General features: G+C 33.7%; 3 protein-coding genes across 3 annotated transcripts; 1 reads left to right on the top strand and 2 right to left on the bottom strand.

The window, feature by feature from the left end:
- Nucleotides 1–1276: 1276 nt before the first annotated feature.
- Nucleotides 1277–1657, bottom strand: LOC112748029 (auxin-responsive protein SAUR77-like). The gene has a single exon (XM_025796236.2). The coding sequence runs from the start codon at nucleotides 1655–1657 to the stop codon at nucleotides 1277–1279; it is 381 nt and encodes a 126-aa protein (XP_025652021.1).
- Nucleotides 1658–2792: 1135 nt separating this feature from the next.
- LOC112748027 (AT-hook motif nuclear-localized protein 8-like) lies at nucleotides 2793–7412 on the bottom strand. Its single transcript, XM_072217566.1, has 6 exons — nucleotides 6615–7412; nucleotides 6516–6567; nucleotides 6375–6427; nucleotides 5736–5867; nucleotides 3802–3963; nucleotides 2793–3624 (listed from the first exon to the last, which is right to left on the bottom strand). Exons 1-6 carry the CDS (start codon nucleotides 7122–7124, stop codon nucleotides 3346–3348), a joined length of 1188 nt encoding a protein of 395 aa, XP_072073667.1. The 5' UTR covers nucleotides 7125–7412; the 3' UTR covers nucleotides 2793–3345.
- A 3014-nt stretch (nucleotides 7413–10426) lies between these two features.
- On the top strand, nucleotides 10427–12910 carry LOC112748025 (uncharacterized). The gene is made up of 2 exons (XM_025796233.2): nucleotides 10427–11158; nucleotides 12200–12910. Exons 1-2 carry the CDS (start codon nucleotides 10919–10921, stop codon nucleotides 12434–12436), a joined length of 477 nt encoding a protein of 158 aa, XP_025652018.1. The 5' UTR covers nucleotides 10427–10918; the 3' UTR covers nucleotides 12437–12910.
- Nucleotides 12911–13331: the final 421 nt, after the last annotated feature.

Below are 13331 nucleotides of genomic sequence, written 5' to 3'. Positions count from 1 at the left end.
CAACTCTACCCGACCAGGTTGAGTAGCCACAGTAGAGTGCATGTTTCCACTACTACATTCAACCAAAGCCTCAGTTGCCTTCAATGGTTTTTGTGTACAAACTTTTTCAACCTTTTTTTTGTTTCTCTTTTACTTTTTTTTTTTTTTTTGGTGTGGGGTTAGAGGCAGTGAACAACTTGCTGATCCCAGTTAGCCCAAATTTGAGAAACTGTGCCAAACCTAATTGTAAGATCTGTAGAAAACTAATATTGAAAAAGGTGAAGTCCAATTCTTGATATGGATTATGAATTTGAGAATGTTGACCAAAATTGTTTGCACCCTTTTTTAGAAAGAAATGACTCCATAATAGTTATCCATCATAAAAGTGGGCCTATAACTTTTTTTATTCAAAAGTGGGCCTATAACTTGTACACATGATTTCTACTTTTGAGCCCAACACATTTCCCATTTTCCTAAAACAAGCCGAAAAGCAAAATGAAAGCTAAATCTTGACCAAAAAAAAAAAAAAAGCTAAATAAAATAAGCACGTAGTTTCCTTTTCATGGTAGCAAACTAGCAATGTAGAAAAAATGAAAAGATAAAAGCAACAAAGGTTCCTTTCATGGCGATAAAGTATAGATTAGCTGATAATTGACAGGGGACCTACAATTTTAATATGGTTTTTAAGTGTCTTTTAGACACCAACAAAAATATAGTTAGAAATTTAAGCCTTTTAGATTGATCGATAGAAAAGGAAAACTACATGTAACATGTCTATATCTTGCATTAGATGATGAGCATGAAAAAGCCTTTTGGAAGTTATCAAGAGATGACGCCAGCAAAGCATACATTTGAAGAAACAAATTTATCCAATCCGCCGTATAAAGAAGGGTTACATTACAAGGTAAGAAACTTAATAGGGACAAATCCACAGCCCCAACAACAACTTGAATTACTCACTCACAAATCACAACATAAGATAATTTAGAAATCAATAACACTATTCATACACTAAACCCTCGTAATCGGTTGTTATTAATTGCGTATGAGAACATTGTTACAAAAATCCTAGCAGGATTCTTTTGAAATTATCTTATCTAGAGGTGTTTATGGTGCAGTTCTTTTAGAAACGAACCGAATGGTTTAGAAACTGCACTAAACCACATTCTTATATAACAAAGTGACTTTAGCCTAGTTTATAGTAAGGTAAAATTAAAATTTAGCAAAAGAAAAGAAACAGGGGATAACATATTAATTATGAGGTATATTACTGAAATCTATGAGTTATATTATTACATTAAATATCCTGAGAATAGAAGTCAATGATCTCCTTCAAATTGAGCTGGAAGAGAGAAGAGGCATCATTTTGCATTAGCCACAGCATATGCTCGAACAATATTGAATCCACATCCACAAATATCACTCTTCTTTCGTTGCTCGTGAAGTGGAAGTGATCCTTCTCCGCCTTCTTCATTGAAATTTCCATCAAAACCCTGAATGGATTCTCTCGCAAGATGAAAGGCTCCACCATGAACACCCTCCTCTCTTTCCCAACCACAACAGTCACCGGCCTCTCATGATCATCCAACAGCCCATCATTGCCCAGTGGCCTATACCCCATCCGAGAGTTCACGGAGCGTCGCCGGATCAACGAGACCGGCATCACCAAGCAATCCATGGAAGGGGCTAGAAGAATAGAGATTGAAAATTGGAACAAGAAGGGAACAAAACAAACTTAGCAATTTGGTTATTTATGTTGGTGGGTTAAGTAAGTTTGCATGGAAAGTAGCCGTTGGAGAGTGCTTACGCGTGTGAGGAGGCGCGTGGTGTGAGTGTATGAGGTGGCCTCTCGCTTTCAGTGGTGTTAGGCTCCTGGACACGCAACTTATATACATAACCCATTGTTAACTTCGTTAGCCAGCACCGTCTTTAATGTTAAATTTTAGTTACCATTTCATATTCAATGTGGACATAAATATGTACCCAAAAAGTGTATAGTACTTATAATACTAATATGATAAATCATGTGACGCATCAATTCAAGATTAGGTTTTCAACATTTAAAATCCCAAGTGATATCCACATGAATATTTTTAAAAAGGGAGCTAGTTGTCGTTTCGTGCCCCTCAGTATCCGTTTAGCTGGATGAGAATGACATTGACGCCTTACATCAGAAATTAATTAATACTACTGCGTTTTAATGATTCCTCATGAAACTAACACAACAATTAATTGCAAAAGCTATTTATTAAAATATGGAAATAAGTTATTCCTTGCTGAACTTGAAATATAGCGAGTATTTAAAATTTTGAAAACATCTGCCAACTAGATTGGGAGTCAAAAGGCCAAGAAATATATTGAAAAACGAAAATGAAGAACCGAAGAGGGTTGGGTATTGTGTTGGTACGTCGGCGAGAAAATATTGTGGTGCATCCATACACGGTACATCAACATAAGTCGTCATGCAAAGCCATATTCTAAGTGGACTTAATCAAACTTGGTCATTATCATGTTGCTCTACACTTTGCACGGTTTTTCGCCCATTTCATACCATAGGCCGTAGTGCAAACTACCAACCAAAATCGTGATTTTGGCCACATATAGTGCTCCAATTCCTAAATTACAATTCAATCAAATCACACATAAAGCTTGGGTTATTAAACTCAGCCATTTGTATATAAAATATATGTATTTCTACGTGTCCCTAGTGTGATGATCACCACCTTATCACCTATGGCTTACTTTAAAACAACTTTTGCACCCATAACCCATCACAAATATTAGAAGAGAATAAAAAGCTGACATCTCAACTATTAATGGAACCGCGATACTCATCCCATAATTTAATAATGCATGTCAAAGGACAAATTTGGCTGCAAAGTTAGTCTTGGTTGACCAAACCACATCTTTGTCAAAGCCAAAACAACCAGAAAGAATTTGACTCAATCTATGGATGAGGCAGGATAGCAATTTGATGTCCATTGCCAGAGCGCTTTGGTAAGCTTAACTGCTTAAGCAAAGCCAAAGAGATATATACCACACAGCATCTAAAAATGGACACGTACCTCAGAACACAATACAAGCACCTAATGAACACAAACGGATCAAATTCCGCAACAAGCTCAAAAGACTAAAAGCTATCATCACTGGCAACGTTAGCATCACCTGAATTATGATTTTAAAAACCCTAATCAACATAAAAATGGAGAGAAACAAACTCCAGCCTTAGGATAGGCTCTTCGAAATCAGTCCCAATAAGGCATGTTAGCATTTTAGAATTTGACCTCTAGCCACTACATTCAACAGTCATCATGAAAATACCCCGCCCCCGCACTGCACTGAACTCTTCAAACCTAAAATCTGTCCTCACTGCTGAGTTTGGCCAGCCCATAGTTGATGATGGTACATCGACATATTATGAATGGGCTGACTAGCATTATTGTAGAGTCCAGGCCCCCTATTAGGAGGACTCTGATCATTGTCGTCAGATGATTCCGAGGAAGCCCCCTGAGAGGTAGGACTGGTTGGAGTCATAGGAGCGCCAAAATTTAGCATTTGGGTTGATGGCGTTGACGAAGGCCCTGATTTATTGTTACTTGAGCTATTTGACTTTTTGCCATCTTCAATAAAGCTACCCACAATGACCTGTTAATCATTTTAAATAAGCCACACAGTTTAATCATTCATGCCGAAAGGGGAGGAAAACCCTTCAATGCCTATGAGGTGATGAACTATAAACAATTTTAGATAATCTATACAGGGTTAAGGCCGAGAACCATTATGAAAAATAGATATAAATTTTCTACCCCTTAAGAGCTTTACCTGTACTGGTGATGCTGCAGTTAGCATTCCAGCAACTCCACCCCCTAAAACTCGTCCATCGGAACCTGCAAGGGAGACATTCAAGCCGCCCGGTCTGCTTCGATCACTATTATTTTCAGAATGTAGTAAAGAACCCGACAGAGATATAATTTCAAATCGGCCCTGTAACGAAAACATCAAGTGAAGAGAATTATTAAACCTATATGCATAATAATGTAATCAGCCAACAATGTCAAATAATGACATCTTCAGATCTTTATATAAATTTAAAGCTATATGTAATGGAAGATTCTGAGAAACCTGGTTCCTTCTCAAAAAACAAACCGCCATAAGTCCAAACAGTGAATTTGAAAATAAATTTTAAGGGGTAAACCTGAATGTGATGTGAATCAAATTATTCCAACAAACTTGTTTCATTTTCAGTATTATGTGAAGGAAAAATTGAAAATAAGAAATGAAAACACCTTTTCATTGTTTTCTTTATTCTTCTCTTTGTTAAAATTTAAAAAACAGGAAACATAAATCGCAGAGACCCTTAATATGCTCAATTATGTGTTCCAAAACTTGGTTCAGTGAAGGTCAACACCACCAACCAGGAATGAAATTAAGGAGCATCTACAAATAGTAGTTATTCTCAGAATTAGGAATTAGGACAAAAACCACACTCCAAAATGTACCAAACTACTGACCCCCCATCACCACTACCCAAATTATTATCAGACCAACAACAACTGGTCTAAGAAAAACAGGTTAAAACAACACTTGAAAAAAACACGCAAAGTGTTTGGTATCTATTTTCATTTTCTGACTTTCAATTTTGGTGTTTTTTTTCTTTTCAAAATTTTGTGATGGAAAAAGAATAAATAATAAAACATTTTTCTAATTTCCTGTGTCTCATAATTCCCTTCACAATCCTAAAAACAAAAAATATAATAAATGAGTGCTGATCAGAGGATTAAATATACATCAAGAAAATGAGTGCTGATCCATGTGTTTATTTAACATTTTTAATTAAGCAACCATGAAAAATTCTCATCAAGATATTCTTATAAGTAATACTTCACGTAAAGCTTCACAGCATTCTTAGTTGTTGGATCAACAGAAAAAACCTGAGATAGACAAGAAAGGGAGTAGAAAGGTGATGACTTTTAACCTGACAAATTAAATTGTGGAAGGCACTTCAAAATATGAAAGATCTTTCCTTCGCTGGCCAAATTACATATGGATACAGAATCCTGGTGGAGCTGCACCATACAATGTAAGGTCCAGCTCCCTCCAGCAGGAATAAATGTCCAAAGAACATATTTTCCAGCTCATTCATGGATAAAAAAGAAAAATATGAAAACATTTCATATGCATCTCATAACTCAGATTCTAATCCAATATCATTCAAATCAATTTTAAGGTTTTTAATTCTAACTGAACATGCAGAATTCAGTATACCTTTTGAAACCTTTTCTTAAAGTAGATGTGCCTAAATAGTTCCAGTAATTCAAGATTTTATGATTCCAAATATCTTCAATGGCACAGAAAATAACGCTTGCAAATTATTTAACCAACCAAAACGACGGGAATATAAAGAAAGGATGTTAAATTAAAGATACAAAACTATTATTTCAGCTGGTATCCCACAAGGTACACAGGCTTTCATGTTTTATTACGAGGTAAATGAAGCACTATGATATATAATACTGATAGATTATACATTTACAAGCAAAATAGTGGAGAATATGGAATATGTTGATTACATGCTAGACAACAAGAAATGCATGTAGTTTCATGTCCTCGCCAACCCATACTTTTAGGAATATGCATATCAATTACCAAGCAAGTATATATTATACCATATCATTGATATAAACAATATTAATAAATCTTTCATCATGGCAGATAAACAGTTGTTAATATATTGTAAAAGGGACCTAAAAAAGTACCTCGTATGTCACAGTACCCCCCAACGTTGTCGGCTGCTTAAGGGTGACATTACAGATTGCACCATTAGCCGAAAGAATGACTACAGTCCGAGGTCCTTGCTGGCAGAAGGCCATAATTTTAGCTGCAACATCCTGCAAACAAGAGAAACATGCCAGTGAGAAGAAGGATATAAGACAATGGATACTTAAGAAGAAGATGATTTACAAACCCACCTAAAAAGAAAGTAATTCACAATATAAGATTGCAATACAGATACAGGTGATCTACACTATCAATGCAATTTATAACATAACCAACCTTCAAAATCCTGAAAGCGAAGCATTATATCCATCATCACTAAAATGGAAAGAGGCAATCCAATAACACGGTACCAACATCAACACTCAATGAATACATGAAACCATCATGCCACTTCCATTTACCAAATATATTGAGATACTACAGTAAACAAAACAATCTAAACTCATTGCAAGTATTAATTCTGCTTCTATTTCAAGCATCCATTGAACCAAATAGTAATCAAAACCCAAAAAAATGCAACTAAGAAGATAGATAATTAGTTAATATCAGTGATTTGTAGACTATATAGAACTCATAATCATTAGCTTCATCTATGTCTCAGTGATCCTACTGCATACCTCACCAGACTCCACTAAGATCACGTGCGGAGTAAAACCTATCCCACCAGCTCCTGCACATTCCAATAAAGAAAGCCATTAATCGATAACCAACGAACCAATGACATTAAAAAGAAAATTACTTCAAACAAATAATAGTACCAAGCGCATCCATCTGCTTTTTGCCGGAGCCAGGAGGCCTCCCTCTGTGCTTCTTGGCCAGAGGCTCCGATGAGGGGGTTGCGCCACCGCCACCAGAACCTCCGGCAGAGAATCGGCGCGTGGTGGTACTGCGGGAGAGGGAGAGGCGTGGGTGGTAGAGAGTCCCAAGGCAATGTTGCCGTCTGGGGAGTACTTCCGGGGTCGGCCCCTCTTCTTCTTGGCGGCGGAGGCGGAGTCGGTGGTGGGGAATCCGCAGGGCTTAAGGGCGGAAGAGGAACCGTCGTAAAGCGCGACGGTGTTGTTGTTATCGTTAGCGGCGTTGCCGTTGTTGTTGGTGGGTGGAACGGGCGGCTGCTGGTGCTGGTGCTGGTGCTGGTGCTGGTGGTGCTGCTGCTGTTGCTGCTGTTGTTGTTGCTGGTGCTGCTGATGCTGGTGGTGGACGACGGAGGTAAAGGGAAATCGGGCGGTGGTGGGGGCCATCATGGAGGGAGAGTATTGGGTGGGTCCCATGCCGACCATCATGTTGGGAGGAGGTGGTGGTTGCTGGTGGTGGTGGTGGTGAGGGTGGTGGTGATGGGAAGGTTGGTGGTGGGGTTCCCGAGAATCCATGGAGAATGCGGTTACGGGAAACGAGAGAAGTGAGGTTGTTGGCGATGGTTGCGGTGCTGCCTCTAATTGAAGGGAAGATTTGAAGAGAGAGAAAGAGAGAGTGGGATTTGTATAAACAAAACAAAATACGAGTGAGTATATCACTGACTCGGCTGACTGGAACAATGGGAACGCGGACCCCAACACTCTCTCTCATTCATAAATACACACATTGCCTGGGAAACCTTCTCTTCCTTCTTTCTTTTCTTTGGGTTTATTAATTTAGGGTTTTGTAATCTCTCTTAGATTTCCATCTTATTCCCCTCCTCCTTTTCGCCTTATTTACTATTCATCGTTACTGGGTTTGTTTAGCCGAACTTCTAAAAAAGATTTTTTTTAGTTATTTTTTTTTAATCTTATGATATAGAGGTAATTTTATATTTATATAAAAAAAATTTATTTATTAATTATGTTTGGATATAATAATATAAAAATATTTTTTTATTTATTTCCTACATAAAAAATATCTTTTTTTTAAATTAAAAAAAATGTAAACAGAAAAGATATATTTTTATTTTTCTAGTATTTTTACTTTTATTACTAAAAATTTATCAAATACGTTAAAAAATAAAAAAGACATTTTTTATCAAAATAATAGCGTCCAAACAAGCATATTATCTTCACTAATGTTAGGCTTTGTTTGGTAATGTTTTTATTTTTTGAAAGTAGTTTATGAAAGCTACTTTTTAAAAGCTGCAACACTTGCGTTTAGTAAAATCAAATTAAAAATAATTTTTAATAAGCACAAGTACCACAATTATGTTTAATAAACATCTTTTAAAACTTAAAAAAATTATAATAAATATGTTTATAACGAAAAATAATTTATTTTTTCAAATTCTTTAAAATTTTATATAATATTTTAAAATAAAATAATTTTAAAATAAAAAATTCATAATAAACAATTGTAATAAATAAACTCTTTTATTTTTTAAATTTAAAATTTTATATAAATATTAACAAAATTTATTTTATCCTAAACATTATTATTAAAAATACTAAATTACCTAACTCAAATTTTAGAGACTAATAGTTTAAATATTTACTTGATTGTACTAATATAAATAGAGTTATCATTAGTCAATAATAAAATTTATATGTATATTAGCTCACCTCTACAGATCACAAAAAATGGGACACATATCTCAAATAAACTACTCTTATGATTATATATCTATATATATATTGTTATTATAATTTTGACTAATGTTCTTGTAAGAAAAATTTTATGATTAGTTTTCATAAACCAAGTCAACCTCTTCACATTTCAAAGAAAAGATAAAAAACAAACAAACATAGATCTATTAAAAAAATACAAAAACAACGCACAAAAAAGTAATATAAATAGATAGAAGTCGATACCTAATATGTGATAGAGATGTATTTGTATTGAAATTTGTGAAGATCAGGTTAAAAAATAAAAAATATATGAAAATTGTGTTAGAATTTATGAAGGTGATGAGAAGTTAAAAATATACGAGAATTTCAATGTCAATATAATAATGAAAAATATGTGCTGAAAAATAATTTCAAAATATTTTAAAATACGATAAAAATATCCAATCATTAAATATATATTTTCAAAAATTTTAAAAATTAAAATTTGATATCATTTTTAACAAATATAGAAAAATGATATATTTTTATTCTTAAAATTTAATATTTAAATAAATAAATTTTTTTCCATATTTTTTTTATAAATGGACTAAACTATCTTTAAAAATAAAAAATTTAAAAATTGAATTTTAGTTTATTTTTTTATACATTTTTTAAATTGTTATTTAAACATTCCTACCAAATTTAGGATCAAATATACAAGTGGTTTAGTAAATACAAAAGACTTATAAAAAAATGTACTTTTGTTATATTTCATAACGTAAATAAAGATAAAAGTATTTGTTAGCCAAATTTAAAAATTAAATCTAAAATTTAACATAATCCAGTATATATGTTATTTGGATTTTGGTGGTATTATATAGAGGTGACAAATGATTTAAAACTCATCGGACCATTTTTTAAGATTATGAATTTTTAAGAGTGTTAATTTTACTTGTAGCACCATTTTATTTAAAAAAAAAAATTGACTCTATATTTTGAAAAAAATAAATCCGAACCTTCTGATTTTTAAGGGGAAAAAATCGAGCTTTTTAATTTCTATTTTTAAAAAATTAAAATATTTTAAATTATTTATTTCAAATCGAATCAGACCTTTTAATTTTTACTTTAAAAAATAAAAAATTTAAAATTTTGTGATTAGATTGATGATCAGACAGTCAAAAAAGGCGATTCGATCAACGAAAATCAATTTATCCAAAAATTGCATAGATAATAATCTCTATTGTTCAGTAGGTTAATCTTTAAAGTTTTTCGATGGAAACCAAAAGAACTCTATAGTAGTGTTTTGCGAGGTTGTAGAGCGGATAATTCTCGTTCGCCTAAAGTCGTACAAGCGACGACGAAACGATGAAGTAGGACTAAAATTCCTGGTAAATATATATAAAAATGAGTTAGTTTATTATTGACAAGTGCAAATATGATTAAAATTATGTATTAAAGTTTATTTAGAATTGGACGTTAAGGCTTTCTTTTACTTTTAAACACTCTGATTTTTTTTAAAAATAAAAAAAATTAAAATTAAAATCAGATCATTTGATTTTATTTTCTGCTAAACTATCTCCATATTTTGGGGTGAAAAAATAATATACTTGAAAACTCAAGTTTTGGTCCTATATTAAAATTGTTCCCCCTCTTTGGCCCATAACCATCTTAATAAGTGAAAAGTTATCTAGAATTTTACCCTATGTGTAAAAAGTTTTATGAACAATTAAAAGACATGTCTCATAATAAATATATTAGAATCGAAAAGCAACGAGAAAGAGAATGACAACGCAAAGGATTTTTAGTGTGTTTTCCCCTTTAACCTCTAATTTGAAGGGTCAAAATAAAAAAGATAGAGATTTCAAATAGATGGCAATAGTAACTACTAACGTTTGTGCTTGTTCGGTTGCTATTAAATTGATAATAAAATTTTTCTTAATAAAAAGTATTTTTTTAATATATTTAATAAATTTTTAATAATAAAAATAAAAAAAATTAAAATTTTTTTTTGAAAAATTACAATTTATAATTTTTTTTAAAAAAATTTTCTTAAAAAAAGATGTTTTTACATAATAAATTAACAAAAAGTATTTTTATTTTATTTTATTCAAACATAATTAATAAATAAAAAATATTTTTATATGAGATATCCAAAAATAAAATTATTTTTATTTTTATAAAAAATCTTTAAAAAAAATACCATTGAAAAAAAAATTTTGTAACTCATTCATCTTTCCCCCACTTCCTTCAAAACAAGGCATCCTTTAACTTTGTCCATTATAATTATAAGTGAGATTTCTCATCAAATTTTAATTTTTCAATTTGAATAAACTATTTTACAAGTTAAAAATCACATTGAGTCAACCATTCAATTTGAGGACCAAAATCCACATCACTTGGAATTGATTATATTGGAATTGGAATATTCATTACTGTTGAATTTATCCGTTTTTTTATCCTGATTTATTATTACACTTTAAATTGGCATAGAAACTCGAAAGGAGAGCGTGCATCATCAAAGCAGATTGGTGTCGTTGCTAAGTCTCTTCGTTTCGCTGCTTCAAAATTTCTAAGCTTGCGTGCAGAAAACACACCAATCAAACCAAACGCTGCTGTTACTGCTGCCACGACGTCGTTTTCTGTATTCCATCTGACTAATGGGATTCTTCAAAAAGGTAGCTGGATTGTTAGGGTTTTCGAAGGACGAACCCCATGACCACGATCCCAGGCACGATGCCGACGCCGAACCCGATGCTCAACCTCGTGCTACACCGCTTCGCGTCCAGGAAACTGGGCTTCCGAGAAGGGGCTTTAGCGTTCCCGCCCAAGTCGTCGTCGATCGCCCCCAACCTGGTCCCGTTATCACGCCTTGTACCTCCGGCAACGGCGGAGTTCAGGTCCGTCAATCGTCAATTTCAATTAGCCAATTTTATTTTTTCCCCTTTCACTTGCTTGAATTGAGGGTAGTTTTGGTTTTGATTAACTTCGAATCGAATCTAATTTCCTGAGACCTTGAATCTAATTTGCGCGACCAGAAAAGGGCTTAACTTGGTGTATTCGGGATGCTCAATTTATGCTTTTTATTTACCTTCTGCGCTGCTAAGTATCTGAATTTCAGGGTATAAATTGGTAACTGTTGTAGTGTTTGTTTTCATGGTCATGATCATGAAGAATGCAGATCATATGGCCCTTCCATTGTTTTTCACTTGGAGTTCCAGCATCTATATATAGAGAGTAGAACTGCTATTGACTGCTACATTTTTTTTGTATCGTGTTTTTGGTTGTTGTGAGAATGTTATTACTATCATTCTTAAACTAGGAAAATCTTATTCTTGTGGAATGTGGAATTTTGCAATATCGTTAACCTAATTTTTTTTTTTATGCACTTTAATGGGGTTTGGCTGACATGTATTGACTGAAAATAGAGGAATTAGGTACTATGGTAGTATTGGTAACATATGAGGCTTGTGCATGCTTTACTATCTTCTGCTGGATTTAGTTTAACTATGTATGTTAGATCAAGCATTAAGCCTATTCTGCTCACCTTTATGTCACTTGAATTGTTCACGGTGAAATTTTAGACTGCTCGGTTTGTCATATGCCTTGTATCCAAAATATTTCACTGGCCTTGTTAATTGCATATCAATGGGCATTGTCCTGCTTGATAAGAAAGAATTATCGTAACTTTTCTGGCCTGAGATCTGGATAAGGTTTTGCATTGCTTCTTGCTTATGCAGTTTCCAGTGCTTCATTTTTTGCGGGTTCTGCTAAATCCAATTGATGCATTTATTTTGTTTTCTCAAATACATTAGGGGAGTTGCATAGTTAGATGACATTTTGCACTTTTAAACTTTTTCCCCTTCCTTTGTCCAGTTATTCACTGATGAGCGCCTAGCAGGTCATTAATCTTTTTGAGTTGTCGTGTTTCTCTTTATCAGGGTCTAAAGTGGTATGCAAAGCGTCTTAGGATAGATGAAGATGGAGATGTAGCAGACGAATTCATTGAGGAGATTTCTTCAGAGTCATCAGCACCTGCAGTAGATCATTATCAAATGGAGCCAAGGTTTAAGCTGAAGTACAATACTAAACTGGTCAAAGTGAGAAAACAGATCATGTCAGATGAGAGGAAACTTCAGCATTGTGTGGAACACCAGGGCAGATTGTTGTTGGTATAAAATATCCTTACATGAAACCGGTCTAGAAATTGATTCTTTGGACTTTCTGTACGGTGGGGGAAGTTGCACAAGAAAGGGTCTAAAAACTAGTGTTTTAAATGAGCTTTACTTGATGGTTCCTTTTTGCTCTTTGGATATATCTTAAGTTATGAATATGCCTGGGAAATGCTTGTGGGGATTCAATGTAAAATTTAAGAAAGTCCGAGTGAGTCACCCTACAAATTAAGCTTCTGAATCTTCTCTCTAGTATTATACACAGCTTTTGTGTCAAGTTTCTGCATTTTTTGGTACAAACATTGAATAATGTAATGTAGAAGGGTATTTGATTGAACAGGACCATGTTTGAGGAGAGTTATGGAGCTCTTAACTTCCAAGCTCCAAGTAGTTTTCCAATGAAGCTCCTTCCGAGTTGCGAGGAATGGCAGTGTTCTGTAATTATTGAAATGTTGCACGTTTGATTCTGCTAACCAAAAAGCCGATCTGTTCTTTGTCTCTTTCTAACTACTGTTTTAACTGTTTGTTATGCTAAATAGTTTGATATTATGTGAATGTCAAAATTAAGGGTATAAAAACAGGCCATCGATAAGGAGGGTGGTTGTTACCATCTGATTACATGTGCCTGGCTTGTGTCTCTGTTCTCTTCTTCTACATAATATGTAAACTAAACGTAAATGTTTCATTGATTTGTCTGCCAAATGAGGCATTCATTAGCGTATTGAATTGAATTACCGATAAGGTCATTATAAGATTAACCATTGTAGGGAAACGCATTTATTTAACAGTAAAAGCTTTTGTTCAATTATTGAACCATATCTTTTGGCATACTTCTTAGTCGTTGTTTTGCTGTTGTGAGTTTGCCAGAGCACACTTTTGCATAATGCAAATGCAATTATTA

Source organism: Arachis hypogaea, chromosome 15 (assembly GCF_003086295.3).
Source record: "Arachis hypogaea cultivar Tifrunner chromosome 15, arahy.Tifrunner.gnm2.J5K5, whole genome shotgun sequence".
In the NCBI taxonomy this organism is placed as follows: domain Eukaryota; kingdom Viridiplantae; phylum Streptophyta; class Magnoliopsida; order Fabales; family Fabaceae; genus Arachis; species Arachis hypogaea.
This window is presented reverse-complemented; position numbering and strand designations above follow the sequence as displayed.

Coding starts and splice junctions, on each gene's coding strand:
- LOC112748029 (XM_025796236.2), bottom strand. CDS start 1,657: ATGGATTGCTTGGTGATGCCGGTCTCGTTGATCCGGCGACGCTCCGTG.
- LOC112748027 (XM_072217566.1), bottom strand. CDS start 7,124: ATGGATTCTCGGGAACCCCACCACCAACCTTCCCATCACCACCACCCT. Junction 5,868..6,374: donor TCTTAGTGGAGTCTGGTGAG/GTATGCAGTAGG, acceptor TCTTGTTTGCAG/GATGTTGCAGCTAAAATTAT. Junction 3,625..3,801: donor CTGCAGCATCACCAGTACAG/GTAAAGCTCTTA, acceptor AATGATTAACAG/GTCATTGTGGGTAGCTTTAT.
- LOC112748025 (XM_025796233.2), top strand. CDS start 10,919: ATGGGATTCTTCAAAAAGGTAGCTGGATTGTTAGGGTTTTCGAAGGAC. Junction 11,159..12,199: donor CCGGCAACGGCGGAGTTCAG/GTCCGTCAATCG, acceptor TCTCTTTATCAG/GGTCTAAAGTGGTATGCAAA.